Source organism: Aquarana catesbeiana, linkage group LG03 (genome assembly GCF_042186555.1).
Source record: "Aquarana catesbeiana isolate 2022-GZ linkage group LG03, ASM4218655v1, whole genome shotgun sequence".
NCBI lineage: Eukaryota > Metazoa > Chordata > Amphibia > Anura > Ranidae > Aquarana > Aquarana catesbeiana.
Genome location: NC_133326.1, coordinates 449472469 through 449498850, shown reverse-complemented (window position 1 = coordinate 449498850; position 26382 = coordinate 449472469). Strand labels below are relative to the sequence as shown.

The 26382-nt window shown below is 38.9% G+C and overlaps 1 protein-coding gene across 5 annotated transcripts in view; it reads right to left on the bottom strand.

Annotated features, from left to right (window-relative positions):
- Window positions 1-7602: 7602 nt before the first annotated feature.
- SLC25A48 (solute carrier family 25 member 48) overlaps window positions 7603-26382 on the bottom strand; it is a 301383-nt gene continuing 282603 nt past the window's right edge. For 2 of the 5 annotated variants that reach the window (XM_073620827.1, XM_073620825.1), the window contains exons 6-7: window positions 22580-22713; window positions 7603-7858 (exon numbers count right to left, since the gene is read on the bottom strand). In XM_073620827.1, coding sequence (XP_073476928.1) covers window positions 7739-7858; window positions 22580-22713 — 254 coding nt within the window. In that variant the 3' untranslated portion in view covers window positions 7603-7738. Of the gene's footprint in view, window positions 7859-7892; window positions 8114-9661; window positions 16456-22579; window positions 22714-26382 lie in introns of those variants that run through there. The other 3 variants (XR_012242905.1, XM_073620828.1, XM_073620826.1) reach the window with 3 other exon arrangements.

Sequence of the window (26382 nt, the reverse complement as noted above, 5' to 3'; positions counted from 1 at the left end):
GGTTTGTTTGTATTCATGTAGAAATTGTGTTTGGAGCGTTTGAGGGATTTATCAACTGACTCAGTGAGAAATAGATCATATTCCAATCTAGATTTTTCCAGATGAGATTTTGTACTCTGAGATGGATTATCTTGAAATGATATGTAGGCTGCATTAAAATTGAGTTCTAGTTTTTTTGCTAGATTTTTGCGTTCCCGTTTAAATAGTGCCATTTGTCTTTGTATTGTACCACGCAAGACAGGCTTATGAGCTTCCCACAGTGTTATTGGGGAGATGTCTGTTGTATTATTAATTGATATGTATTCCTTTAAAGCTTGTTCAATGGCCATCTGATGTAGTGGGTGTTTGAGCATTATGTCCGGTAAGTACCACGTTGGGTAATGCGCTTTTGGTATGGCTGAGGCTATAGTAGTGTATACTGCATTATGGTCAGACCACGGAATCAGAATTATATCTGATGCAATAATTTCTGGTATCATTCCTATTGTTAGAAAAATATGATCTATTCTGGTGAAGGTTTGATGAGGGTGCGAGAAATAAGTGAATTTCTTTTTCATTGGGTTACTTTCTCTCCATGAATCTACCAGATTGTATTTAGAAAGAAGTTGAGAAAAAGGTAATCTAAAGGTTATTTTGGATGGTGTAAAAGGTGATTTATCTAGAAATGGGAGGAGGACCTGGTTCAAATCCCCACACATTATCACTGTTCCTATTTTGTGTGTAATAATCACTTGTAATATATGTGAGAGGAATGGTGTAGGTTGTTTGTTAGGAGCGTAGTAGGAAATCACCGTGATTGCTGCATCCATTATATAACCCATGAGTATCAGGTATCTACCTTCTGGGTCTTTAATTTCTGATGATAAGGTGAATGGTGTGGATCGGTGAAATGCAATTAGAGTTCCCCTTTGCTTGGTACAGGCAGAAGCCGTGTAAATTTGTTGATAAAAAGGAAAAATTTATTTTGGAGTAGAATCTTTGGTGAAGTGTGTTTCTTGGAGGCATACTATGTGAGCCTTCTTATAATAAAAATTGATTTCGCGCTATAAAAATCTATCACCTCAGAGTAAAGTGCATACAATAATACAAAATCACTAACCGTGCAGTGTCTAAAAGTGCTGCATAGTGCAATAATATATCAAGGTGCTATGTGCATCAAAGTGAAAAATCAATGACAATGCAAATGAAAAACGTTAAAAATAATCAAAAGTTCATAATGTGCATCAAAGTCTATATTGTGCTGTTCCACTAGGGTCATTCAGTGAAGGTAAAAAGTGATATTAATCTTGGGTTTTCTAATCCGGTGACACCGGGCTCTCTAGACTCTCACCTTGAGTAAAATTATTAGGGGCATTGAAACCAGATTCTTTGTTCTTTGTGATATGGTGATGTGGAAGTAAAGCTTCTCTGATGTTGCAGCGATCTCTCTGCTTGACAGTACCTGCGATTTGTAAGAACAAAGAGGGTTGCCCACCTGGGCTCCACCGGTCCGGTGGTATAAACGGGAAGGGGAGAGAGAAAAGATGCCTCCGATGGTGTAGTAAGTTTAAAACAACTAGCTATTTATTAAAAATTCAAGTGGTCTCTTACATGTAAACAAGTTAAAAACAGCATTAAAGGTAAAAGAGTTGAGGAGCGGCGTTGGAGACGCCTCCTTACTAGTTTCCGGTTTCGTCTATGCTCGGCCACGCCCTACGCGTTACGTCACGCTTCAGAGAAGCTTTACTTCCACATCACCATATCACAAAGAACAAAGAATCTGGTTTCAATGCCCCTAATAATTTTACTCAAGGTGAGAGTCTAGAGAGCCCGGTGCCACCGGATTAGAAAACCCAAGATTAATATCACTTTTTACCTTCACTGAATGACCCTAGTGGAACAGCACAATATAGACTTTGATGCACATTATGAACTTTTGATTATTTTTAACGTTTTTCATTTGCATTGTCATTGATTTTTCACTTTGATGCACATAGCACCTTGATATATTATTGCACTATGCAGCACTTTTAGACACTGCACGGTTAGTGATTTTGTATTATTGTATGCACTTTACTCTGAGGTGATAGATTTTTATAGCGCGAAATCAATTTTTATTATATTTATGCTGAGTGAAAGTGAACACTGTAAATTTTGCTGCTATTCATAGAGACATCATCACCGTTCATTTGCATTATTTTACACATATATAGGCTAAGCTCTGTATAGAAACATTCACACAACCTATACACTCAATTTAGCGCGAGGGATCACATTACACCATGTGAGCCTTCTTGTTATGGAAAGTACGGAAGGCTTTGGTCCTTTTTTGAGGGACATTTATTCCCTGAACATTCAGGGAAAGTATATTCAGTGGTGCCATGGCAACAGATCAAATAGTTTTGACTTACTTTTTGTTATGCAGAGCTGACTGCACAGATCAACCTGTGTGGACTGAAGAGATGAATAGATAGAAAAGAAACCAGTGAATTCTGGAGTAAAGAGTAAACAAAAAACATATGAGATTAGATGATACATTGTATAAATTATTTTTGGCAAGTAATCACAATTTACCCGTGAAAGAGAATAAATATCTCTCTCAGGGGAATAAGTGTCTTCGTCACACTCCCACATAATATGGTTGGGAGAATGAGGAGGGCTAATGGGGGTACATGGATCTTCCACTTACAGGAGAGAAGTGCTATGTCAAAAGACATCAAAATGATGTTTCATTAATTGGAGTGCAGAATATAGTTTTTGTTGAAATTATTTATTCCAGGGTGGTTGTATATGGTTAGTCTTGCCCTAGGCTAAATAATTCAGTTAGAAAGGTACTGTTAATAACTTTGGTATTGATGAAGATAGTTTGAATTATTTTGGGATTTTAACCCTTTTAGAGTAAACAATTACATATTTTATTCATATGTAACTGTTTAGATATGTTAACTCATAAAATTGAGGTTGTATTGCTTCAGATTAGAATAAACAAAAACATAATTCTAGGAACTAGTTAGGTAATAATATATTTGTTTTAAGAAAAGAAAGAAAAAGCTTCCATTACTTCTGGATTATTGAACATATTTATCCTAAAAAGTAATACATCTATTGTTATTACCTGATAATATATAACTGAACAAGAATTTCCTTATTTCACTTATATATTCTAAGGCTATATGAATCAGAAGTAATAAGAAATATAACTGGAATGTAACATGACCCCACACAGTGTGTGACTATCAAAATGCAGTTACATTCAGTTATAAATATAGGTTTTTTTATAGAGAACCATCTCTTAGTATAATAAATGAAGAGATATCAGGAATTAGGATGTCAGTCCATTAAATCTTCTTGGTCCATGGATGATGTGGCATAACGGCCTCTTTTGTGAGCATGATGATTCCCATTTTGTTCTGAAATTTTCTGGGTGCTGCCTGAAGGTGAAGATGATGCCATTCTTCTGCGTGTGGGAGTGTTGCTGCTTGTGGGTTCTCTCAGATTTAATTTTAAAAGGGTTTGTTGTAGTTCATCTGCTGATCTGCTTCTGTAAATTGTACCTTGGTAGTTAAATCTGACTGAAAAGGGGAAGCCCCATTGATACATAATGTTGTGGCGTTGCAGTTCCATTAGTTGGGGTTTCATGGATCGTCTTTTAGTAATAGTAAGTTGGGATAGGTCAGCAAAAATTTGATAATTGTGTCCTTGAAAATTAAGTTCCTTTTTTTCTCTTGCAGAAATTAGTATTTGTTCTTTCGTTCTGTAATAATGAAATTTTGTGATTATATCACATGGGGGTCCATCTTTCTTTTTGGCTGTGAGGGCTCTGTGTACTCTGTCCAGTTCTAAACGTTCAATAGGGATATCTGGCTTTAGTTCTTGTAATAGAGCAGTAATAGTAGATTGCAGGTCTGTCACAGTTTCAGGTATTCCCCTTATGCGCAAATTTGAATGTCTGGCTCTATTTTCGTAATCTTCGAGCTTAGTTTGAAGTATTAAATTCTCTTTTTTTAATTGTTCCAATTCTGTTATATTTTCTTGGGTTGTAATTTCAATTTCATCCATTTTTATTTCTAAGGCTGCGGTGCGGTTTCCCAGCTCTCTTATTTCTTTGGTTAGGCTTTTTGTTATTTGGTCTGAGGTTTGTTTTAAAGCCTTATGAAGCATCTTTTCAAATTGTAATAATATTACTGGGGATACTGAGGAGGCTTGTGGAGAAGTTTGTGAGAGGATTTGTTCTGTATCTGACTCAAATGGAGAGTCTTGCTGTGACATTTTCTGTCTGTGAGAGTGCCCTGATGCTGTATCTTGTGAGGTGACTGGAGCTGCTTCAGCTGCAGTGAGTGCCTGTGAGCTCTTTGTGAGGTGATTTTTATTTCTGCCACGGTTTCCTCCCAGTTCCATATTTCCTGCCCAAACTTTCACAGTTTGTTCCCTGGGGCAAAAAGGTTCAAATGGATACCTTTTGAGCCTGCAGGCTCCGCTTTGTCCTTCTCTTCTCTCCTCAGCGGTGTGGAGCTCTAACAATGCATGTCTGCTCCGCTAGGCTCCGCCTCCTGCCCCCATTTGTATTAATTTCAAGATATTTCATTAATTTCATTATTATAGACAGTCTGTGGTTTTGGGGACGTTTTGTTATATTTTTGATTCCCCATTAAATGATGATGAATTCCAGCATCCTCAATGAGGCTGTGATGTGGGGTTTCTGTGTGTTCCAATAAGCCACATGGCCTGGCCCTGCCCTGGTTGTTAGTATGCATTTCAGCATGGAAAAGACTAGGAAGTCCCGTATACTGACTTTCCAAAGATTGATTAGGTACCTTTTTGTCATGCAAGGGCAGATATTATAATATCATAGGTCTGTGGAAATTATAGGCATGTTAGAATGCATGTATTGAACATTCCAATTTTATTGCATTCTATTGGCTTTTTATACATGTGTAAAATATGTGCAATACATGTTTCTAGTGAGACCTATGAGATCAGTGGGGGCACTGTTCATTTCTATACCTGGTTGCATATGACATTGGTTAACCACTTATCTACTGGAAAATTTTACCCCCTTCCTGCCTAGGCCAATTTTCAGCTTTCAGCGCTGTCACGCTTTGAATAACAATTGCATACAACACTGTACATATATACATACATATACATATATACATATGACATTTTTTGCATTGTTTTCACACAAATAGAGCTTACTTTTTTTCTTTTTTTTTTTAATTACTGCTGGGTTTTTTATTTTATGCTAAACAAACGAAAAAAGACCGAAAATTTTGAAAAAAATATTTTTTTTTCATGGTTTGTTATAAAATTGTTATAAAATTTTGCAAACAGGTAATTTTTCTCCTTTACTAATGTGCGCTGATGAGGCTGCACTGATGGGCACTGATGAGGTGGCACTGATGAGGCGGCACAGATGAGGAGGCACTGATGAGGCTGCAGTGATAGGCGGCACTGATGGGCACTGATAGGTGGCACTGAATGGCACTGATAGGTGGCACTGATAGGCAACACTGACAGACAGAACTGATAGGTGGCACTGATGGGCACTGATATGCGGCCCTGATGGGTACTGATAGGCAGCACTGATAGGTGACACTGATGAGGAGGCACTGATTGGCAGAACTGGTGGGTACGGATAGGCAGCACTTGTGGGCACTGTTAGGACTACACTGATAATCCAGACACTGATAACCAGTCCCCTGATTATCAGTGTAGATGTCCCTTTAACACAAGCCAGTTATCATCTCTCTTCTCCTCTGCTCACAGCATGAGGGGGAAAGCCGATAACTGTCTTGTGTTTACATCGTGATCAGCTGTCATTGGACACAGCTGATCAAGTGGTAAAGGGTCACTGTAATTGGCCCATTACCCCAATCTGTGGACTCAGCGACCCCTGAGTGTGCCGTCCACATGCCACAGGGAGCACAGGGGCTGCACGCTCACAGGAGAACATCCATGTATGTCCTCCCAGCAAGTAAGCCCATGCTGTAGCCATCTTTCAGCTATAGCACAGGCGGGAAGTGGTTAACTGGTTAACTACCTTTAATCTGTCTTCTCCCGCTGGTGATGTGTTCTTCCTCCCATCTTCTCCCTCTGCTGCTGTCTTCTCCCTCCAGTCTTCCCCCTCCTCTGCTGACTTCTCGACTACAGAGTCTCCTGGTGACGTTACCAGATGGCCAAGCCCCATAGCTATATAAGAACTGGCAGACATCAGAGAGGACACAATGGCGGGAGCCAGCATTAGAGGAGGACCAGGTCGGTGGCAGAGAAGACAGCAGTGGCATAGAAGACAGCCACAAGTCAGATCAGTGTGACCTGGCCCTTAGCACAGATTTTTACGTTATAGTGATGTAAGTTTAAAGTATACCCGATCACTCATAAAAGCTTTAATACAGTGCTCAAAAAAATTAAAGGAACACAGTGAAAACACATCAGATCTCAATGGAGAAAAATATCATGCTGGATATCTATACTGATATGGACTAGGAACGTTAGGAACAAAAGCATGCCACATCGTTTGATGGAAATGAAAACTATCAACCTACAGAAGGCTGAATTCAAAGACACCCCTCGAAAAACAAAGTGAAAAAAACTATGCAGCAGGCTAGTCCATTTTGCTGAAAGTTCATTGCAGCAACTTAAAATGGTACTCAGTTTTTTATACGGCCCCCATGTGCTTGTATGCATGCCTGACAACGTCGGGGCATGCTCCTAATGAGATGACAGATGGTGTCCTGGGATATTTCCTCTCAGATCTGGACCAGGGTATCTCTGAGCTCCTGAACAGACTGAGGTGCAACTTGGCGGCATCGGATGGCCCAAAATATAATGTCCCAGAAGTTTTCTATTGGATTTAGGTCAGGCGAGTTTGTGGGCCATTCAATGGTATGAATTCCTTCATCCTCCAGGAACTGGCTGCATAATCTTGCCACATGAGGCCAGACATTTCAATGCACCAAGAGGAACCCAGGACCCACTACACCAGGGTAGGGTCTGACAATGGATCCAAGGCAGTCATGGTGTCATTGTCTAGCCTGTAGAGATCTGTGCGTTCCTCCATAGATATGCCTACCCAGACCATCACTGACTCACCACCAAACTGGTCATGCTGAATGATGTTACAGGCAGCATAACGTTCTCCATGGCTTCTCCAGACCCTTTCATGTCTGTCACATGTGCTCAGGGTGCTCTCATCTGTGAAAAATACAAGGCGCCAGTGTCGAACCTGCCAATTCCGGTGTTTAATGGCAAATGCCAATCGAGCTCCACAGTGCTGGGCAGTGAGCACAGGGCCTACTAGAGGACGTTGGGCCCTCAGGCCACTCTCATAAAGTCTGTTTCTGATTGTTTGTTCAGAGACATTCACACCGGTTGCCTGCTGGAGGTTATTTTGTAGGGCTCTGGTAGTGCTCATCCTGTTCCTCTTTGCACAAAAGGAGCAGATACTGGTCCTGCTGATGGGTTAATATAGTGGGTGTGACCTAACACAACATAATTGTAACAATGACAAGCCTCCATCCCTGATATCTATACAACAAAGGGAGGAAAAAAATGGGACTTTATATGAGGCAAGTCACTGAATGCATACCTCATTCAGTTCATTTATTAAATTATTTATTAATAACAAATTACATCATAGAAGGTGTCAATCTAATACAGGACACAATATAATGTAAAACATTTGCATGAATATATAATAATTATACAGAGTAAGATAAAACATAATAGGCATTATAGTTACAAAAGGACACTCATCCATTCATAAAAGTTCAATGAACATAATCGATTTTTCATGGTAGGCAAAAATTGTGTAAGCATCAGTTCGGTGTAACTCGACACACATTTCATGGCTCATGCCAATCATCAGGAGTAAAATGCTCTGAAATAAAATCAGTAAAATCTATAAGTATAGGATATCCTTTAAACGGAGATCAATTTCTCAAAATAAAGGTGTGTAACTTACAGTACGGCCAAATTGTGTCGCCCAACCTTAAATCCAAGGGAGGAAGAGGGACAAGGATGATCATCTCCCCCAGAGCTGAGGTGAGGAATCCCATCCAGACCAGAGACAGCATCCAGGTAAAGACCAAGTGACCATGTCATGACCATGTGATTCTGGTGTGTCCACACTGCTCTGCAAGGGTAGGAAAATGAAACAGTGTGAAATAAATGTGTTGATGTAATGAAATGAGCCTATGTATGTGAGTGAGTGAAGTGATGAATAGTAGTATGAAGTGTATGAACTAAAAAAAAAACTACAACCAAGAAACATACCCACTAAAAATAAAACTAAACCAACAGTGGATGGTGGACTGTGTAATGTGAAAACTAAAATTGAACCCAAAGAGATGTGATGAATATGAATCAAACTAAATTACCAAGTGTGTGGGTCTGTGGCTGGAGACATGCCCGCTGTCCTGCTTGTGTGAATGGTTCATGTGAAATGGTCAGCTGGCCGGCCTGAGCAGCTTTTATCCCCGGCAATGGGCGGGTCCCCACCAGCACCATGAGCCCCAATTAGATGGAGAGAGGGAATATGCTCAATGCTCAGGCGGGATAACGCACTGAGCAGAGCATCCAATCATGATGCCGATGCATAGGAGGCAAGACCCCACCCCCCAACCTGTATAAGGGATAAGTGGGGGGGGGGGAGAAGACTGCCATGCATAGCAGCCCCATGGTCAGAAAAAGCACCCCATCACCCCCCCTCCCCCCCGGCAAGGGGGCCCATCCATGGCCAAAAGAGGAAGTACATGTATCCCATAGAAATGTATCTAAATTGCTGGCAATAAAAAACAGAATATAGAATTGTAAATGTATATGGTGATAAAGGGTTTGAAAGACAAGTGGCTCATTGTAAGGGAATGTAAAAGTGGATGAGAGATTGACTATTGATGTTAGTGTGTGGTAGGTCGCTGGGATAGTGGGTATCTTCTACCCTGATTTGGCAATATAGTGGGTGCGACCTAACACAACATAATTGTAACAATGACAAGCCTCCATCCCTGATATCTATACAACAAAGGGAGGAAAAAAATGGGACTTTATATGAGGCAAGTTACTGAATGCATACCTTATTCAGTTCATTTATAAAATTATTTATTAATAACAAATCACATAATAGAAGGTGTCAATCTAATACAGGACACAATATAATGTAAAACATTTGCATGAATATATAATAATTATACATAGTAAGATAAAACATGATAGGCATTATAGTTACAAAAGGACACTCATCCATTCATAAACGTTCAATGAACATAATCGATTTTTCATGGTAGGCAAAAATTGTCTAAGCATCATTTTGGTGTAACTCGACGCACGTTTCATGGCTCATGCCAATCATCAGGAGTAAAATGCCCTGAAATAAAGTCAGTAAAATCTATAAGTAAAGGATATCCTTTAAACGGAGATCAATCTCTCAAAATAAAGGTGTGGCCCAAATGGCCGTACTGTAAGTTACACACCTTTATTTTGAGAGATTGATCTTGAACTTTTATGAATGGATGAGTGTCCTTTTGTAACTATAATGCCTATTATGTTTTATCTTACTTTGTATAATTATTATATATTTATGCAAATGTTTTACATTATATTGTGTCCTGTATTAGATTGACACCTTCTATCATGTGATTTGTTATTAATAAATAATTTTATAAATGAACTGAATAAGGTATGCATTCAGTGACTTGCCTTATATAAAGTCCCGTTTTTTCCTCCCTTTGCTGCTGATGGGTTAAGGACCTTCTACGGCCCTGCTTAGATCTCCTAGAATAACTGCCTGTCTCCTGGAATCTCCTCCATGCTCTTGAGACTGTGCTGGGAGACACAGCAAAACATCTGGCAATGGCACGTATTGATGTGCCCTCTTGGAGTTGGACTGCCTGCGCAAACTCTATAGGGTCCAGGTATCGCCTCATGATACCAGTAGTGACACTGACCCTAGCTAAATGCAAAACTAGTGGAAAAACAGTCAGAAAAGAGGAGTAGGGAAACAAATTTCAGTGGCCGCCATCTGTAAAACCATTCCTGTTTTGGAGGTTGTCTCATTGTTGCTTATCTAGTGCACCTGTTGTTAGTTTCATTAACATCAAAGCAGCTGAAACTGATTAACAATCCCCTCTGCTACTTAAAGCATAACTCCACTTTTGTTAAGAAAAAACATTTCCCTCTGGGTGATCGATGTACATTGCAAGGATTATAACAACCTTTGTTGCAGATTCCTACCTTCTGTTATTCTGAAGAAATACATGTGTGTTTGTCTGTGCCTCTGTACTGAATGGGTCTAATGGTAGTGGTTTCATAATTAACTGTAAGGTGTGCAGCTGCAGGGCACTAATGAGGAAATCTGCTTGGCCTGCATCCCTTTAGATGTGCTCCTATTGAAAGTATCTCTCCAAAAATGACATTTTTGTTGCAGGGGATGCCTGAAAACTGACTTGTATCTTAGGCAGACTTCTGGGAAAATTGGTGAGCCAATCACACAAGCAGGAAATTATGTTTCTGGGGAGTGGTCAATACACACTCTGTGAACAGAACAACTCCAGGTAGCCATATTGCAATGCATTCTCAGAAAATTACAATGGCTGCAGATTGAAAAGGAAAGGTCATTTTTAATAACATTCAACTACAATATGATTAGTGTCGCAATTATATGTGCTATATTCATTTTTCTTTATTTGCTATTTTTTTCCCCCACGAAAGTGGAGTTACCCTTTAACTGACCAGATCAATATCCCAATATCCCAGGAGTTTAATTGACTTGATGCTATAATCTGATTAAAAAGTGTACCTTTACTTTTTTTGAGCAGTGTATATATCTTTCATATGATATTTTTAAATAGTTGAACAAATATACAACTGGGCTTGGAGAGTAGTGTTTTACACTTATATATTAAGTGGTATGCAGATGAAAAAACAGAGGTGGGGATACTGGTTAATGATAAGCTTCGCAGCACCACTCAATGCCAAGTTGCAGCTGCAAAAGCAAATTCCATCTTAGAATGTATACAAAGGGAGATAAAAACATTTTATTCTATTAACGCATTGCTTTTCTAACAATTGCTTGCAAGGCTGCATAGAATATAGGGTCCAGTTTAGGCATACCATTATAAGAATGACATTGCAATTTTGGAGAGGGTTTAGCAGAAGGCAATCATATTATTGAAAAAAAAATAAAGAATACTTAGATTAGAAAAAAAAAAACATCCTAGAGGTGACTTATTTATAACATTCAAATATACCCAAGGCCAGTAAAAAGATTTTGCAAGTTCAAATGTGGTCAGTTTTGTAATAGGAAAGCAGAGGGACTGGCAGGAACACCAGGGATTTCATACAAAGGAACAATACAAAGAGAACATGATACTTTTTCACACTTTCCATCAATTTAGGAAGGGCTTCTCTTCTGTAGTTAAGATTTGAAAAAGCTTTACTGCAAATGCTGGTAATTGCAAAAACAAAAAAAGGAATTTAAGCTGATCTCTCTGTTACTGCAACATTAATTAAAGCTGGTCAAAATGAACTATTTCCTTCAGTAACGCATTTTGCCCCATCCACTGGGGCTTAGTCATGGAGGCACCCTGGATGCTGCATATCGCTACAACTGCAGCATATCGCTAAAACTGAGTTAGTTTGGACGCCGACACCCCCACACCTGAGAACCAGCGGAGGAGAGTGTCCTCTTGCTTGGAACGGCATCTTTTTCAGGTCACCTAAAAATAACATGATGCTTTAAACTTGCATGTAAAATGGCACATCTATTTGATGTACTAAAGCAAAAGTTACATTTACATTTAAATTGTCATTGTCCATTTTGTTCTATTTGTAAACAGAGAGACTGGGAATTCCTTTCAATATTTTTAATGGACACTCCCTAGATGAGGGTCTGGTATAAATACTAAGGTGGGATCCATGAAAAAAATTAAGTGGGATACCCCCCAAAAAAATTCATAACAGACTTTGGTATAGATATTAAGGGGGGGGGGGACTTTCACAAATTTCAGATGGCATCATTGACTATAGCGGGGACATGTTTTTAGGGGGGAGGGTTTGGACATTGTCATGGTTTTGTGTATTTATTTACTATTTTACTTTTTATGAATAAGTAACCAGGGGTACTATGTTACTATATACTCCAGGTGGCTTCCAAATTCTAATAAGTCCACCTTACAGGTCGTTACATTCACTGGGCCAAGGATGTGGGCAAGAGGCCCTTGTCCCCATCAACATAGCGACAAGGATGCTTTGCTGGTTGGGCATCTGGTTTTTAAGTTGGATGTGGATTTTAAAGGTGAAAGGTTAGCAGTTATGGTGAAGACCAAGCTAGCTGTGCAAACACAATGTGACAGCACATTCTACTTATTTTAAATAAAGTATGCAGAAAAGGTATAAAGCTATATGGGATCACACAAAATCCAATCCAATGTATTTATAAAAATGCAATGAGGTTAAATGAAACATTGATTGGATCCAGTTTGTTCGATTTACATAAACACTGGATACACACTTTAACATAATTTATTTTAGCTAATTTTAACTTTGATTCTAGTTTTAGAGTGAGGAAGGATAAAAACCCCTATTGCATTTTACTGCTGTCTAGGGCTCTGTTAGAAAGGTTTACTCTCATTTCCTGTTCTCCTGATGCTTTATCAGACAGAAAGTCAATGAAAATCTGCAATGGGGCAGGGACAAAGACAGAAATGACTTCTGAAAGAAATTCTAGTCTTTCTCTTTGTTACTAAAGAGAAGCATTTTCATTTCTGACTGTGTTTCTTTTATAGAGTTCCCCTTACTTACCGTTTGGTAGCATGTTAAGTGGTTGTTCATAAAACAATATAAAGACAACAATCAGACAAGTATGGAGCTAAGTAAGTGTACAGACAACAGCGGGTTGGTCACAGAGTCATAGGTTTTAGAACTGTTCACAACTTTCAACAAGGCACAGTAAAAGGTGAAAGGAGGAATACAGTTTGTTGTTTCTACACTGGGGCAGTCCCAGCAGGGTTAAAGGATAAGTTCAACTTTAAAAAAATAATAAATAAATGCATGTAAAAAAAATGTGCATTTAGTGCATTTATGATTTTTTCTCTTTTGGAGCCCGTAAAGCACTGCACCAGTGATCAGTGTTCATTCACACACAGAGTAGTTCATTCACACACAGAGCTATGTAAATGAATGACGCAGCCGTGTGGGTGAAGCTACAGCATTGGGAACCGCTAAAAAGGGGTGGAACATGTAACATGTTCCCAAAGGTGAACTTATCCTTTAAATTTAATTTAAATCAATTTTGAGGATTATTTTGTACAATATAAGTGACCAAACACCACACTACCTTCATACCTTCAGGATGTGTGTAGTTCTAGAGGAAAAGCTTTGTTATGCTTTCTTTAAGATTTACATCTCTCTGAGAGAATAAGAGGTGACATCAGTTACACCCTTGCTCCAGGGTGTGTTTTATTCACTAGTGAATGATTTTCTCTGGGTAAATGTTGGTTCCACTATCAGTTAGGTGTGGTTTACACTTTCTGGCTATTGCGCCCTAAAGTAAACCTGTGCCCAGATTATGGACACTGAAGTGTTTACATTTTCTGCTAAAGCAGTAAAAGCACTTCTAAAACAGCCTGGACTATCCTTTGTAGCTAAAGGCATTGTGGAGAAATTAATTTTCACAACAAATTCACAACAAAGGCATAGAAATCTCAGCTTTTCTTTGTGGTTACAATCAATGGTAGACTGCCAATTCTCTCATGTAAGCAACCAGCTAATGTTTCTAGGCTGTTAGAACCAACTGAAACCTAACTTAGGTAGTCTTTTTTGTAATCTTTAAAGATATTTGAAAATAAAGTATATAGAAATATAAAGGCACATGGGCTCACACAAGATCCAATGTATCCATAAACATTTAATGAGATTAAATGAAACATTGATTGGATCCAGTTTGTTAGATTTACATAAACACTGGTTATCACCAGAATGGTCTTGTGGAATCTGGATGCATTCCTCTGAACATATCTAGGTTTATCTATCATGCTTGTGATGGGGAAAGTAACAAAACAATCAGGCAGTGAATGTCCAAAAGAGCAAGAGGCTTTATTAACATCAGCTGCAGCTGGGAGCAAGTTCATCATTATTTGCTCGAAAAAAGAAGGCATGTAGGCCATTTTTATAACAAAGTTTCATCATAGACTTACATATGATTGGTTGCTAAGATCTATGTCATTGTGACTAACAATGAACCTCACATCTGTCATACAGCCAGACAGACATATTTATTCCCATAATTCCTATATGTTTATTAAAAATGATTTATGACTGTTTTTGTCTATAGTTTTACCCAGTTAAAATCCTTGTCTATAGACATTATGACACCCAACTTGTTCATCATTCAATAAAACTCTTCTTGTTTTGGTAAGACTTCTCCAACCCAAGGACATAATGCTTGCTCATAGTGGTGATTCACTAAATTTCATTCACTTTGTCATTCATTCCAATAAACAGTGATTGGGCTTATGGAATTGGATGGACATTTGCATGCACAAATACTTGATGGACACTGTGTATTTAGGACACATTTTGGGTTATCGATGTACTGATTCACGATTGGGTTATTATTTTTTTTTGGGGGAGGGGGGGATTAGCATCTGTATTTACTTATATACATTTATCACAGTGTTTTTGCACTTAAAGTAGCAGCTTTCTCTATTTTGTCCTAAAGGTTATTATAGTTTTAATTTGATGTCCAGGTTTATTTTGACTCTAAATAGTTTGTTTGTGCCAAGCTGGTATGAACAAATTTTTTCCTTCACTAACATGTGTGCCCACAGCTACCTACAGTATACAGCACTCAGCCATTCATAGTCATAACAATGAATACAGTGCTTCCTCCAATTGGCCCAGTTGGAGTTTGTGACATCATCAGCCCACCCCTCCGACTTGGCCAATCAGAGGAAGCTTTGCATTAATTGATAGAATACAAAGCCGCCTATGAATGGCTGAGTGCTGCTCAACCTGATGCTATTTTTGTTCCAGGTGTGAGACAAGACCTTCCTGTACACAATGAAACACAGTGCTGTATACTGTATGTAGCTGAGGCTACATACAGTTTATACAGCATGCTCAGCAGGAACACATGCTAGTGAAGGAAATAGTTTGTTTGGGCCAGCTTGGTCCATGCAGGTACCATGCATAATCATTACTCCTTTAAAGCACATTGGAAGCCAGGGAACATGAAAATTTAATTGTGCTGCTAGGAAGCTGGTGCATTGGTTATGCAGGCAGGCATATTTAGGTAAATACCACAATGATGACAAATGGCTGTTTTTCCCAGTAAAGGTACATTTTAAATGAATTCAATGCTGAGAGACATGTATAGGCTGCCATGGTTGACCTCCTTCTAAAAATATTAACTGCCTGGCTGTCATACAGATCTTCAGACTTGCATACTTTCACTGACTAGAAATGGGTACTTTTAGCTAGTGGATTCAGAATAATGTCAGTGCTCCTAAATTACACTAATGGCGCGTACACACGACCGGACTTTCCGGCAGAAAAGGTCCTATGGAACCAATCCGTCGGACATTCCAATCGTGTGTAGGCTTCCTTTTCTAGTCTGGTCGTACATCATCACGTTCGAAACGATCGGACTTTGGTGGGATCGTGTGTAGGCAAGTCCGTTTAGTCGGAATTCCGTCAAAAAGTCCTTCAGAGTTCAGTTCGACGAGAAGTCTGCTCATGCGTATACGGCATTACAGTTCAGCTGTATGATTTATGAACAGGTAAGTCAAGCAAGCCTTGTAGTGGTAGACTAATGGTCTCTCCACCCATGCAGGGACCTATGTAGCCTGTTCACTAAATTGGGCATTTGTCTAGCTATATAATTCAGAAATATTTTAAAAGCCACTAATTTTCCCATGTAACTAGAAATCAGTTGAGTCACAATACATTTGGGAAATGAAATTAGAGCATTGCAAAAAACGAATTGGTAAACCCATGACATAAAAAGGTATTCTGATTATTCCAGGTTCACCGAAATGACAGACAAATACTATTAACCCACACGTTTCATAAGCCTCTTCTTTATTTTTGGTAACATACAAAGTAATGGAACAAGACTACAGTACATTCCTGATATCTGATTGTAGATGTGTGATTAGGATCTTGACCTCATCTCTGTGACGCAACGACTCAAAACTTTCCTTCCTTTTTCACTATCATTAAGTGTGTGGTAGGAAGAAGTTCTTCTACATGGCTTCCTTGCTAAATACCTTAACAAACAAGGGAGTTTTCTTGGCAATAAGAAACTAAAAACCAGTCAGCATGCAATTCATAGTATTCAACTTCTTCATGCCTATATTTCTACTAGTCAGATTCCTTTCTAGTCTTCAAGGCTTTCAATGAAAGTTCATAAGTCAGAAACATAACAGCACTCATTGGGAATCCACGTACGGCGTTGACTGTGATTCCCCTAAAAAAGACCTAAAATAATATATAGATATGTGTTATATGTGAAATTCATAAAAGGATTTTTACAGCTAGTTAAACCGTGCAATATTTCACCTATTCACTACAGCTTCCTACCGTAGGGTTGCTAAAAATAAATCTACCCAATAAACATTTGTTTACTGAGAAAGTTCTGTTGACTTTGTCTGGGACACTCTATAGACATCTCACTTGATTATAGTTTATAATAGCTTGTTACAGCCTGATTATACTTTCTTTAGTAGGACATGAAAGACTAGCTTTTTTTTATACTGGCCTGATGGGCCAACAGATGAGCTCTCTGTCAAACTGAATAGTGACCACAGCAGACTGAAGATAGCCACATGGTGTCAGGAAGGCCACACACTGAGATCTCACATGGTAATGGCTGTAGGTAAGTATGACCTGACCTATTGTGAGTGTGCTGGGGGCAGGGGAGGGGCAGAAAAGGATATGCACACTAACGGACTCATTTACAAAACAGCAGTATGGCTTTACTACAGCCGTACTACCGCTTTAATAATAAAGCTAAAAAAACCACAGCAGAACATTTGTTGTGTACTTTACAAATGTGTTCAGCGATTTGTTTTGGGATTTTAGAGCAAGCATATATCTTTCTTCATTTTCATGAATGGAAAACAGTGCTCTGAGATTAGAGACCAGTCACATGACCTGTGAAAGTCATGCGAGCAACCTCTGTTACCATTACAGAGAGTTCTATTCAGCATTATGCCACAGTCCTCATAAAAAGAAGGCAAACTGCAGTGTCCATCAAAGCACAGATAACATATAGCAGCTCTCTCAATTTTAAATAGGCTTCTAATGTGTACTTCAAACAAAGAATAGTCATAAGTCAACTGTAAATAAAACAGAAAAGACATTCTAATAAATGACATGGTACTCTATTACTAGAGAGTCATTGAACACACATATATATATATATATATATATATATATATATATATATATATATATATATATATTATATATATAAATAAGTAAATATATCTGCACAGAATGAAAAATATTCCTTTATTACAGAGTTACAACATCCCATGTATTAACCACAATGTACTGCCCCTGGGTGAAAATTCAACACTATCTTGAAATAGCAGGTTATAACTAAATAATTTTAACATACTGTATGATATGTAATGCTTCAGAAGATTAATAAAAAACAACAGCGCCACAGAAACGAGGGGTGTGGGGGGGGGGTGCTAATAGAACAGACCACTGCCAACCTAATTAACCCAACCTAACTATAAATTAAATAAAGTGCTGAATGATTAAATGGATAGCGCTGGTCAATAACTACATATTCAGCTACTATAATACATGAAAAAATGTACCTCACAATCAAATACCCAAAGTGCTAGTGCAAACAATCAAAATATTTCATCACACATATAATATGCAAAATACATGTGTCAAAAAAGTGGTAACATGCATAAAATTCACAAATAGTATATAAAAAAATGCACAATAGTGCAATTAATTCATAGTGCAAGAATGCATATATCCAATCAATTTATATGAAAAACAATAAAGAAAAAAGTCAGTGTTAAGCAAAAAATAATATTTGAAAAAAATCCAAAGCACTCACATTTCCAAAGTGTCATACACTTAATTGTAAACCTATTGACTCCGACCGGTATTCCAGACCACGAGTATAATACCGGCGTGTATGATGACGTCGATCGCGCAGGGTGGTATCGTACTCACGGTCTGGAATACCGTCCGGAGTCGAAAGGTTTACAACTAAGCGCTGTCACCCTAGTGTCGGAAATGACACTTTGGAACTGTGAGTGCTTTGGATTGTTTTAATACAAAAGCCTGTTTTTAGGCTTAGTTACACTATGGAAACCTCCTTTCTTCTATCCTCTGTTTATGCATGATCGCAATGAAGAGATTTTACTATGAGGAATCGTGTCTTAAGCAAGTGATGTGGAGCCATTAACTATTGAAGGGATTGGCATTTTGCATTTCAATCGGTTTATAATCTGACCAGCCATTGCTTCTGGTGAGTTCATTTAGCATGATTAGTGGTGAATTACACAGGGTGTGGTATACACAGTGACAGAAGGAATATTTTTGAGAAGCTCACACAGCACAGGATTGAACTGTTTCTGTGACTTTCCTCTCTTTTGATTAATGGGGACTTTTTTCTTTATCGTTCATCTAAATTGGTTTGATATTTGAATTCTTTGCACTAGGAATTAATTGCACAATTTTATACATTTGCACTTTTTGATATATTATTTGTGCATTTTATGCATGTTAGCACTTTTTTGACACATGTATTTTTCATATTATAAGTGTGATGAAATATTTTGATTGTTTGCACTGGCACTTTCAGATATTTGATTGTGAGGTAATTTTTTTCACATATTATAGTAGTTGAATAGGTAGATATGTAATGCTTCAAATGAAAAAAAATAACACTAGTCTGATAATAAAACTTACAATACTTCCATGAATTAGAAATATAAGTAACACATTCAACCTCTACTTTAAAATGTTTGTTAAGGTTTTTGCAATGACTGGAATTATAGACTAAATAGAAACATAGAAAATAAATATTGAGGGAAAAATTACTGTTGAAGGAATTCTTCCCTAGGCCCGGTAAAACAGTGTCTACTTTAGGCATCTAGTCAGGTTGAAAAAATAATTCTAGGGAACAAGCAAGACCAACCCCTGAACTAATATACTTTTACAACAAATATTAAAACTGTGCTAAAATGAGGTCATTTGCTCAGTTCCACCTATCTCCTTTTCGACAGTTGAAACCGAAAGTGCTCACTCCTGAGTACTTCCGCATTCATGCTCAGTTTTCCAGCTCCAAGCTCCTGACCTCCATATTCAGCACAAAAAGTTGGCATCGGGGTTTTTTTAGATCTCTGATGTTTTTATAAAGCTAACCTGCTCCTTACTGAAAGTAATAAGACCGTTTTAGAGTCATCTATTCACTTCATGGAATCCCAGAGAGCCCTAAACCTCTTTGATGATTTCCCATTATTTCTGTCACATAGGGAGTTATCAGTCTTCATGTGACAGCAAAAATACAAGTTTCAAAGAAAGTTCAAGTAAAAAAAAGTAAAGTCTTTTACTGCTGCTGACATAAGGGTCACAATGCACACAATGCACAGATGGTTGCCATCTGTGCATTGTGGTGCACTGAAACACACAAGCATTGAGGTGTGCTAACAAGGTGCATTGGGGTGCCATTCAAAATGAACAGCACTACAATACACTGTGGATTGTGTGTTACCACAACACAACACATACAGTAGGTGTAACGACAACCTTAAAGTGTTACTAAACCCACAACAGTAAAATCAGTTTGTATATGCAGTAAAGCATGCTTGTTATACTCACTGTGGAAGGGGTTAATCATTTTCATGTCTTCTCTGATACACCCCTTCTTTTATTGTCCCCAGTCCATCTGCTGATAGTACAGAGCCCTAGGAAATGCTCGCACATGCTCAGTTTGGTGTGCACTGCTTTAGAGGCTTTTAGAAGCTTTCACAGCAAATTAGTGAAGAATGGCAAAAAAAAATTTGAAAATTGCAAAAAAATAAAAAAAACTGGCAGTCTGGCTGTGGAAGGGTTAAATGCCATGTCAGGCTGGCGTTTTTAGTGCATCCTTTAATACAATTGTAATTCAGTACTACTGAATACATTCAATTGCATTTAACTAGTATTCTCTCATACCTTGTTACAGTGTAACTCATATGAGCATAGTGTTTTACCTTTTGAGTTGGTGCTTACAAGCTCACATTTGGCATATTCACCCAGAACTCATCAGTATGTACGCAAACTCTAATTATACAACTCTTATTACAAAACGTTTATAAAACTTTAGGATGGTGTACTGCAGTGGCCAATGTGTTAAAGGTCATATAAGAACTGATGGAACAGGCCTTCTTCCTTGTACAGGAAATACCTGTAATCACATTATCTGTCAGTATTTCCTGCATGTCTGCAAGTGTGATAGTGTAAGTGATAATAACCTCAGTAAAGCTGGGGGCTACACATGAAATAGCAATTGTTTGTTAGTAAAAGATTTAAGCCATTGTTAATAATTGCCTCAACTGCAATTAAAGAGACCCTGCCACCAGACCTACATTTCTAATGTAAATCTCAATCAAACACTAAGTTTGACAGAGCTAAATACATTTTAGGTGCGCTAAAACCAAAAGGTTTGCAGTGTCTTTCAGTTTATTTTTATTTTTTAAACAGCTATAGCCTCAGCAAGAAAATCTGTCCCTGACTAAAAATATGATATCTTTGGGCATCCTTATTAATGTCTTTTTCATTTTCACAATTATGCTAGTTCTTGCATAGATTAACCTAATACAAGGTGGTAATTCTGGAACCCAGTTCTGGATGTCCAAAACCGAAACTAGTCTTTAAAATGTAACCAGATGACACTGCATTGAAGGTCCTCATTCAGGTATCTGTTATAGGGTGACAAAACTCTGTCCCCATCTCACAACTGTATTTCAGTGTTACCACCCTGCTATATCGGCTTCTGATGAAGGCTACAAAACACATTATGCAGGTATGGTTCACTGTTGTAACCAACTGGAAACCTGCTGTGAGAAACACATAACTCCCAACTGTCCCTAATTTCGAGGGACTGTCGCTGATTTTGAACAAATTCCCTTAGTCCCCCCTCATTTGTCCCTCATTTTTGTCTGAGCTCTATAGTTGTATATAAAAGTATCTTTCAAAAAAGTGTTTCTCAGTGCTAAACCTTTCATCCAGTTTCTAAATTGGTGCATTTGTAAATTTCAGTAGCCAGAGTAAAGGAATAGTAATGTTAAATAAAGCACTTGTGGGTTTAACTAATCATTTTTTGTATAATTCCCTTTTAAAGGGGGGTGGCGGGGGGGGTATGGAAATATAATGCAGCAATCACTGGAGTGCATGCAGGTAAATATGCATCACAGAAATAAGACTGCAGGTGATGCAATAAAAGATAAAACATTATGATAATAATACCAGTGGTTTATCCAATTTGAACCTTCAGCATTCATTTCCACACCCCATATGCAAAAATATAATCCCCTGAAAAGTATTAGTACAGTTGTCAAGCAAAAGTCATGGGTATCAGTGAAGGTCTAAATCAATGGTGACTAACAAAAGGCTGCACTCCAGACCTCAATTCTCCCAACAGCAATAGATCATTATTAGAAATTAGGGATGAGCCAAACACCCCCCGGTTCGGTTCGCACCACAACATGCGAACAGACAAAATATTTGTACGAACACACGAACATGTTAAAGTGTATGGGACACAAACATGAAAAACCAAAAGTGCTCGATTTAAAGGCTTATATGCAAGTTATTGCCATAAAAAGTGTATGGGGACTCGGGTCCTGCCCCAGGGGACATGTATCAATGCAAAAAAAGTTTTAAAAACGTCAGTTTTTTTCAGGAGCAGTGATTTTAATAATGCTTAAAGTGAACCAATGAAAATGAAATATTCCTTTAAATATCATGCCTGGGGGGTGTCCTTAGTATGCCTGTAAAGTAGCGCATCTTTCCCATGTTTAGAACAATACCACAGCAAAATGACATTTCTAAAGGAAAAAAAGTCATTTAAAACTGCTCGCGGCTGTAATAAATTGTCGGATCCCTATAATACAGATAAAAATCATTGAAAAAAATTGCATGGGGTTCCCCCCCAGTCCATTACCAGGCCCTTTGGGCCCTCAACATGGGGAGGATGCTTTGCTCAGTTTGCCCCTACCCTGGCATGGTGGCCAGGCACTATAGCACTCTATACAAGACCTGAGGGAAACTGAGTACCAGCAGGCCTGTTTGCCTTATGGGAAAGGGGGCTTCTATAGGCGAGAACACAGTAGCCAGCTATAGTGTCTGACCACCTGCATTGGGGTAGGTGTGACAATCTGTTGCTGCAAGAGTGCATGGGTTGGGGAACGAAAACCAACACAAACCTGACAGTTTTCAGCATGTGGTCTGCTGTCATTTTCTGGGTGGTCACAGAAAATGAAATAACTCTTCAAATAACTCTTCAAATGCTACATTTATAGAATCTTCGGCTTCTGCAAGAGCACTCATGTAATATTAATACAGGATTTCGAATGTACTCTACCTGAAGACCTTCATTTTGATAACTTTGTGAAATACAGTCTTTAACTCCTTTATATTTTTGTTTGTATAAGTTATCAGCTTGAAGACGGGTCTTAACAACATCCATGGGAGTAGCAGTTCCCCAAGAGATGGCACCTAAAATTAAAAAAAGGGTGATTTTTATAGCATACATTTATTGAATAACATTTTTCAGACCAGTTATTGTTTTTTAGAAGCTAGGCTTCCCCTATCTGCATGCAAATTAACTTGTTGAATTGGTTAATGACGCTCAGGCAACAGGAAATTAGGTTGGCAGGAAGCAGGGGGAGGGAAAAGGACTTGAAACACAGCCATGTGGTGGAAACAAAGGAAGAGGTACTGTATGTAAGGGTAGGGTAGCAGTTTTTTGTCACGTCCTCCATGTTTCCTTCCACGCTGGGTGCCAAGCAAGGGTCACATGAGAGGCCTACCCTGGGGTGGGTTCTTCTGGGCTACACTTCGCACCTTGTACAGGGTCACTATGACTACACATGGGGTACCTTTACTCATGCCATTTTCATCAATGCCCTGGAATAAGGGTGAGGCTGCCGTGGAGGAATATTTGACCTTAAAGCGGACCTTCAGTCATTTTTTAACTTTCCTTTTTAAATCATCTACCCTTGTTGTTTTACCTTTGGATAATAAAACATTTTTTTCTGTCAGTAAATACCTTATACAGCCCACTTCCTGTTTATTGTCTGGTAAAAAGCCTAGGCTTATGACGACATGCACAGCTCTCTCTCTCACTCTTGTGAGAGTTTGCCAGGAAGGGAATGGGGATGAGTTATAAGAGGGCCAATGAGAGCGGCAGGGCTGTAGAGCTGGAGGTGTACCTCTGTGTGTCTGTGTAAATTCAGGTGAACTGGCAGCAGCTTCAGCTGCCCACAGTTAAAATGGTTGCATCTAGACTCAGTGGAGGGAGATTTCTTCAGCATATTTGGCAAGTACAGAATCACAGTATATATAAAATATGCAAAGTGGTTGGAGGGAAACTTCAGAATGGTAAGGATGTTTTTATTACAAATTATGTGAGCAGACTGCAGTTCCTCTTTTCTCAGAGCTGAACATATACCATGTACATTTGCACTGTAACTCCAGTTATTCTTGGGTCCCCGTGACAGTGTACATCTTCTCTGTCAGTTGCATTTAGGAGGGACATACTGAGCTTTGTCCACATCCACCTGTCCAGCATTTTCCACTATCATTCCCAGTTAGGAGATAGACCACTGGGGGAAGGGGTGCCAACATCTCCCTCACTGCTAGAAGCCACCACCTATAATAGGTACACGCTACCGACAGGCTGCTATAAAACTTCTGCTACCCTGGGTAATGACTTGTGTCTTTACACCACTTCACACTGATGTCTGTACCTAAATGTGTTTAAGACCCACTCAGTGGGTGGTTACGTACATTACACCCCTTTTAGTAAGTCAGACCAGGCAGGGACAACTTTCACGCTTTACTTGAAAAGTACAAACGAGGTAATTATAGAGTCCAACATTCACAGACAGAATTCTTCCCTAATTCCTTATTTTAATTACATGCTGTGTGCTGCCCCGGCATACCTGCAAAGGTAGTGTTTGTGCAATACAAAGTCCAGCAAAGGCATTCCTCCAGCAAAGGCATTGAGTTATCTCATTGGAGATAACTCAAACCTGAACTGACCTTAGCCAGTTCTCTCGAGGGGCACTGGCTCCACACTTGTGAGCTTTCTTTACCGGACAAATGTCCCAATTTAAATCGGGTTAGTGGGCCGGACCCAGAGAAGAACCCACAGAAAAGACCAAAAAAAATGGGAAAGGCACTACCTTTTACCCTCCCCTTTGGGACAGCACCTAACTAGCTTTTTCAACCTGCAGGGCAGGGCTCCATATTGACATAACAACAATGAAGGTCTGTGCCAGAAGAAACTTTACCTGAGGATGATTCTATCACCCTATTTCCTGCAATTGTTCATAGAGTAGCGCCTGGGGTCCTGGTTGCCCAAGGGGATCGTGAAGCCACTTTAGCCTAACTCATCAAAAGACATCTTCTGGGGCACAGGGCCTTCCTTCCTGTGCCCCGGTAGATGTCTTTTGATGACAAAACTTGTTGGGAGGAGCCTCCTGCTGATGTCATCTCATTCCAGGAAAAGGACATTACATGTCGGCTAAATGTTTTCTTTTATATGTGCAGTGCTTTTAATCACACGTGAGTGTATTTTCTTATTTAATAAACATTTTTAAAGATTTCTACACTATTGAGAGGCTTTTGACTATCTTAAATGAGTAATCTGATGCGAAATTTCGCTACAATTGCTGGATTGTTGGCATCCCTGGTAAATTGAGCAGCTTCCCTAGTGGAGACCTGGGGTTTATAATTAACACCCAAAAAGCACTTTATAACCACCCTGGAATAGGGGGTCATGAGGAGTCAGTAATCGAGCATTCCATCTATCACTCTGGGTGATGGTCACAAAAACAAATTAATATACAATTATTGGGATTTATTTTTACCAAAAATATGTAGCAGAAGACATCTCAAATGTTTTGAGTCCTACTTTAAAATGGCATTAGGACTGGCCAGCATGAGGGGTGGAACCTTAAACTGTGACAACAGGGATGCAGGGCTTTGGAATCTACTACAGACTTTTCCATAGGAGTGTTGGTAGCAGACATTCTAAGCACAATGCTTCCACATTTATCATACCCAGAAAATCAATACTGCACGCTGGCAAGACTGTTTTCTTTAAAGCACATGCAATATAAAAAAATAGTACCAAAACATTTTAACAGCTCTCATAAGCTCCTAGGAAATAACATCCCTTTTGCTGCCAGACATATCCTAAAATTAACATTATTTAATTTACTAAAGAGTCAAGACCTCCAAAACTATAAATATTCTGAAACAGATGACCTATACAATAAAAACATGGTAGGCTTAGGGGTGTTTTTATCAATGTTAGATTCATACAACTTTCATCCAAGATTCACTTATTTTTTCAATTTCAGTGCAGACAGGTACAATCTCTAAAAAATTTTTAAATATTAAATTGTCTTGAGTTAAAGTGTATTTAATTCTAAAAAAAATAATATAATGCAGCTTGTGGTAGTGGCTGCATTATTTCCTTTTTCTTCAGGCTAAGAACATTTGCAGCAAGTACAGAAATCTTGCTAAAAATGCAATGTTCTTGTCACTGTGAGCTGAAAAGCTGGCATACACAATGTTATATCTCTTTCATTGATTGGACTACTAGTTCAATCAATCCACCATGTAATTGGGACCAACAAAGATAGTCCTGTTTGAAGTGCAACCTGTGGGACAACCATGGGCTCATCCATAGATACCAGTGGTGTCATTAGGGTTGGTGTTACCTGGTGCAGTAAAACATGGTGTCACCCCCCCAATATTTTTTTCCCATATAACACTGCATATAATGGCAATAGTAGTGCCATTAATTCTCCCAGTGTAAATCTCTCGGAGAATATTGTCCCCACGGTTTGATCCCCCCATTGTAATTCCCTCAGTGCAATAACCCCCCATGTAAATCCCCACTGTGTAATGCCCCCCCCCGTGTAAATCCCTCAAGTGTAAATCCCCCAGAGTGTATTAGCCCTCCAGTTTAATCCCCCCCAGTGTAATCCCCTCAGTGCAAAACCCCCCATGTAAATCTCCACTGTGTAATGCCCCCCAATGTAATCCTCACAGTGTAATCTCCCGCAGTGTAGTCCCCCAAATGTAATGCTCCAAATGCAATCCCTCCAGTGTAATCCCTCTAGTTTGAATCCCCCAGAGTGTAATCCCCCC